The following is a 5,375-nucleotide window of genomic DNA, read 5'->3' on the forward strand; positions in this document are numbered from 1 at the left end:
ATTTTTGAAATCCCTAAAATTCTTCTACATTCTTATCCTAAATCATAACAAATTGGTAATCAGAGCTGAGTTTTCTGATCCAAAATCAATTGTTCACGCTGGGAAAGACAAGAAAAATGCAGAAAACTGGAACAACAGAGGTACCAGAACAAGTAGCACTGGAGGTGAAGGAGGAGACCTTACCATCCTGATGGGCTGGGCAGAAGGCAAAGCTGGAAGGAAGGATTCAAACATTGGAAGAGGGAAAGACTGAGAACAGAGGGTATTTGCAGAGGATCCTACAGTTGGTCAATCAGGCAGCTGAGGAAACAGATTCACCTCAGACAGTGAAGAAACAACCACCACCAGCTGTAATACAAAACAAAAATAAAGGTAAACAACCATGTTTAATTACGGTTCTGAGCGAATCGGAGAGAATCGGACGAAATTAGGGATTTAAAAGGGGGCTAGGGATTGACATTCGATATGAAGATTTGGGAATCGAAGTGAAGACAAAAGAGGGATGCAGAGTATGAGATACGACTGAGGGTATAGAAGGGGGTGTGTTAGTGGGTTTATTATGTCTTACCCAATTTAAGTTACTGGTGGGCTTATATGTGGGCTTGAGTCTTATAGAATTATATTAGGAGAGAAGTTTGGATGGTGAGTCAACAGAGGCAGTTATTTTGTTAGATATTTTGTACTGACAGCTGGTACTAGTAAATATATAATTTGTACCAATCCTTTAAGGATTTTATCTTATGAATGAAGAATGTTTTCTGTACCTAAATCTCTCTATTTCTGAAATCCCTAAAATTCTTCTACATTCTTATCCTAAATCATAACACCTTCTTGGTTGTGGCAATACGCTCTTGAATGCATCCAAGATTAGTAGTCAAAATTGGTTGGTAACCGACAACAGATGGAATTCCATCAAGCAAATCCTGATCTTCAACGTCAAGAAAGCGTTCAGCCATAGTCAAATCAGTAAATCCAACACAACCACGAGCACCAGGTAGCTCATTCATTTGACCATAGACAAGAGAACATTTGCTCTTAACCTGCTTGTCACGTAGCTTGATGACACTACTCTCAATCTTTTCTTTATACAAGTCACTGCCCTCTCTTGTGCATTCTTCAACACTAGCAAACACTAAGAAGTGACCATGATCTTTAGTAACATTGTTGATAAGTTTCATAATAAGCAGAGTGTTCCCTACACTAGCACCACCAAAATGTCCGGTGACAAAGATCTTTTGTTCAGTAGCTCGATCGACAACAGTTGGTACCTCTATATGAATGGGCAAGTAGTGATCAGTTTTATTATTGAAACTTCTAACTAGATGGTTCATAGACTTTCCCATCAACAGAAGCCGAAACCGATATGGGTCATCAAACTTAACAATCTTTAGGTGTATAAACACTCCTGAATAAATTCTTTTTTTAATTTGCCCGAACCACATTTAACAACAAACAACATGCCATAGATAATCCCTCGTAGAATTTATGCCAATTATCAACGTGTAACACATACAATATCAGGAAGTTATTTTCTAAACACTTGGCATTTTCAATGTCTAATTCAATATAGGGTAGAGACACTATCATTAACGTGATTCTTTGCTTCCATCAAATATGTACTTCGTATCTCATTTGACCATGGTTCTTGTGATTCAATCACCTTAACTTCATCATAATAAGAGATTAAGCCAAAGGTATTTTGTGTCATTTTGTGTTCCTCTAGAATGATACAATTGAAATCAACTTTCACTTGTTTGTCAGCTCTTTCAGTGAAAGGATTCTTTGTATTCATCAAGTTGGTAGTCCGAATTTCCTCTTGAATCTCATCCGACAATTGCTCTTTAGATTTAATAGCCTTATCTTCAACTTTTTCTGCCGATGTTTCAACGGTGTTGGAAGAAGCCGTCTTCCCTGTTCCAACATTTGGAAAATTAGCTCCTTTGCTACCATGAATCAATTGATAGCCAATTTCAAAGTTTTTCAATACTGGCACTTCATCAAACACATGACTGATCATTTTGCTTGGGTTGTCTCGATTGATGCACAGAGAATCAGCTCCCTTACTACCTTGAATTGATGGATGGTCGATGTCAAAGCTTTTTAGTGTTGACAATTCGTCGAACACCTGGGGAGTCATTATGATTGAACTATTTTGCCTCGTAACAAATTCCCATGATCCCTCCTTCTCAGAACGAGGCTTGAACGCTTGCCCCAATTTTGTTGAGATTGCAGTAGAGCATGATCGGTGGTGACGGAAGAGATTATCTCGTAATTCTGTTTCTGAGGAAACAAATCGCTTTCGAATGGAATCGACGAAATGGTTCCATCCAGCCAACTGTTGCCATCTTTGCATCCACCGAAACCATTTTTTAGCTATCCCTTCCATCCGAAAAGATGCCATTGTAACTCGGTAATGATCATCTATGTGATAAAATTCAAAAAATTCTTGAGCTGAAGCAATCCACTCCTCTGGATTTTCTCCGGTGAACAATGGCAACTTCACATGAGCATGATCTGGAGGAAAAGAAACATCGCCTGCCATCTCTCAACGAAAGCACCAATGTTATGAACTCAAGAACCCGCTATTATAAATGGAAATATTCAAGCTGAATTTTCACTGAAGAACAAGAAAAATAAAGTAGTAGAGAAAATAGGAAGAGAATTAAAAGAGAATATTAGAAGAGAACTAGAAAAGAAGAGAAGATAACAAATTATCACAATATTCATGCCCTCATTGTATTCTCTATTGAATACTAGATACCCAGACTAACCAATCAGGCCTTGGAATACTTTGCTCCCATGTATTCCTGCACACCATTTGTTGCTGACCTGGCAATAATTGCTGAGTTGGCTTTGGCTGCATCTGGTTCATAACAAACACCATATCACACCTAACCTTCTTAGAACTTCCTAAGCCAAAAAACATTCCAAGTAATCGCATCCTTATACTTCAAAGGCCCCCTGTATCCCGGTCTCCGATAATCTTAGCAATATCTCATCCTCATTCCTAATAGTATATACCCCAATCAACTTACCCAAGTGCAACATTTCCTTGGCTTCCCTTAAAATCAATAGCTTCCGATGAGGGAAGTTTGAACCTGACAAAGAGCTATTAGCGTTTCATTCGTAGCAAAGAGCTAATATGTCATTAATGAAAGTTGTGTTTACTTCATTTATGTGTACACATGATGTACAATTATATTAAAATGATTTGAGCATGTGTATTTGAAATGAAAGCAAATGAGCATGAGATGTTACATGAGAAATTCTTTGGTGGCACCCAACGGAAGGAAATGCACCTATAGGATGGTTGTTGTCGCTTGCTTCCAATGGAAAGTTGGGGATCTTATCCTTGCTAAAGTTAAAGGTTTCTCTGCTTGGCTTGCTACGATGCCAACATTCGTATCACTATCTTTTATTATGCTTTGGAAGTCTTTGTTATGTTTGGACACTTGCCATTCGAGTGAATACATCCAGGTCATTTATATGTTCTCCTATGGAGAGTATGGTGTAGACGGGTGTGTTTTTGGTGTCGAATCCAGATTTGGGTAGTTTCCGTTTGTCTAATGCGGTGATGTTGAGCTTAAAAGTGTAGTAGGGTTCAAGTAAGAGAAAGATGTATAAATACGAGTGAAAATGAAGTGTCAATGGAGGAAGCGGGAAAGGATTCAAAGGTTGGTCAAATTTCTTTATTATTTTATATTCTTTTAGTCATAAATTCTAATTTCACCAAGAGTATTCTTCTTTCCTTCTCTTAAATTCCTCTTTTTCCTCCTCTGTACGTAGAGTTGAAACTAAAGTTAAAATTTGTCAAAAACAAAATTAATTACTTGCAGTCTTATAATACTCATTCGTGTATGTTAAAATATTCAATTCTTTAATATTAAATATATTATTATACAAATTTACATGTTAAGAATTTAAACTTACAAATGCAAAAAGGAAACCCGTGTATAAAAGCAACTTTGGTCGGACAAAAACAGTTCATGTCTTGGACAAATACATATGACTTCAACTGCTACTCAAACATAGAGAGCTGAGCTGCAAAAAAAAAAAAAAAAAAAAATGGCGAAACGCTTCAAGCTAAAGATATCCCGTTTCTTGTTCCAATCTTGCCGTTCCAAAGATCCTTCTGATTTCCCCTCAAATCCCGTCCCTTCTTTCTCCAGACTTTCTTCTCTCAACCCTAACCCTATCACCCTCCATTTACCCCCATCACCCCCGCAACAAACTCCTCATTGCTCTTCCCTCAAACGCCACGTTTCATCGGCGTTCTCGTCTATGGGTTGCGGTCTCCGATCAAGATCGTCCGCACCTTGTTTCTCTGAAACTGAACGCAGCCAATCGCCTCCGCCGCTGACGTCGGAGTTTCACTGGGAAAGAGAAGATGGATGGCACGTGATCGCCAAAGTTCTCGACGACGACGAAACCCCTCGTCGTAAAATCTACTATACCTCTGACAATAACAACGACCTTTTCATCTCTCCATCTAAGCCTCCCAACACGGAAAAGAGAAAACGACGATGGAAAAAGAAGAAAACAACGCCAAAAACCCGCATAAGGAAGTCATCAGTGGAAAGCTTTGACGACGAAGAAACAGAAAGCCTAGTCTCATCTTCTGGGAGTTTCACAACTGATTCCTCTTCAACCATACGCAAAACAATGATCATGGGGCATAGAAAGAGGATGAAGAAAAACAGGAAAGTAAAGAAGGCAACAAGAAGGAGCGACATGATGAGATTAACGTCGTCGGAGAGCGAGTCGCCGGCGAGACTTTCGAGCTTTCTGCAACGGATGGTACCATGCACGGTGGATGGAAAAGTCAGTGAGAGTTTTGCAGTGGTGAAGAAATCAGAGGATCCATGCAAGGATTTCAAGCAGTCGATGATGGAGATGATATTTGAGAATCAAATGTTCGAGAACGAGGATTTGGAACAACTCTTGCATTGTTTCTTATCTTTGAATTCTAGGCATCATCATGGCGCCGTTGTTCAGGCTTTTGCTGAGATTTGGGAGACTTTGTTTTCTACGAGATCCACCAGTTCTCGAGTTTCATTTGCTTTTAATTAATAAACTAATCATTGTCAAAATTAATAAATTATAAATAAACAAGTTTTTAATTTCTTATCTTACATTTATATTTTTCAATATTTGTCATCAATTTTTTTTATTATGTCCCATCATTAAATACATTACAAATAAGTTTAGTTTAATGCGAATTTATTATTCTCGTTTAATTTGACCATCAATCATGGAAAAAGTTTAAAAGGAAAAGAAAAAGAAAGCACTTATATTGTCTCTTGGCCTCTTTATCATTGATTATTAGTGTTTTTTTCTTTCATTTTTATTATTATTTACATTTAAAGTCGTTCAAA

At 37.9% G+C, this 5,375-nt stretch overlaps 2 protein-coding genes across 2 annotated transcripts; one reads left to right on the forward strand and one right to left on the reverse strand.

Annotated features, from left to right (window-relative positions):
- Window positions 1-288: 288 nt before the first annotated feature.
- Window positions 289-1,343, reverse strand: LOC120196510 (ATP synthase subunit beta, mitochondrial-like). Its single transcript, XM_039198311.1, has 2 exons — window positions 828-1,343; window positions 289-348 (listed from the first exon to the last, which is right to left on the reverse strand). Exons 1-2 carry the CDS (start codon window positions 1,341-1,343, stop codon window positions 289-291), a joined length of 576 nt encoding a protein of 191 aa, XP_039054242.1.
- Window positions 1,344-4,065: 2,722 nt separating this feature from the next.
- LOC120196754 (transcription repressor OFP7-like) lies at window positions 4,066-5,070 on the forward strand. Its single transcript, XM_039198481.1, has one exon. The coding sequence runs from the start codon at window positions 4,066-4,068 to the stop codon at window positions 5,068-5,070; it is 1,005 nt and encodes a 334-aa protein (XP_039054412.1).
- Window positions 5,071-5,375: the final 305 nt, after the last annotated feature.

This window comes from Hibiscus syriacus, unplaced genomic scaffold, assembly GCF_006381635.1.
Source record: "Hibiscus syriacus cultivar Baekdansim isolate YM2019G1 unplaced genomic scaffold, ASM638163v2 tig00117034_pilon, whole genome shotgun sequence".
Classification (NCBI taxonomy): Eukaryota; Viridiplantae; Streptophyta; class Magnoliopsida; order Malvales; family Malvaceae; genus Hibiscus; species Hibiscus syriacus.

What these genes read in the sequence shown, in the direction of transcription:
- LOC120196510 (XM_039198311.1), bottom strand. Translation starts at nt 1,343, where the DNA reads ATGGGAAAGTCTATGAACCATCTAGTTAGAAGTTTCAATAATAAAACT. An exon ending in GTATTGCCACAACCAAGAAG is followed by an intron (nt 349 to 827) that starts GTGTTATGATTT and finishes TTTGTATTACAG; the next exon opens with CTGGTGGTGGTTGTTTCTTC.
- LOC120196754 (XM_039198481.1), top strand. Translation starts at nt 4,066, where the DNA reads ATGGCGAAACGCTTCAAGCTAAAGATATCCCGTTTCTTGTTCCAATCT.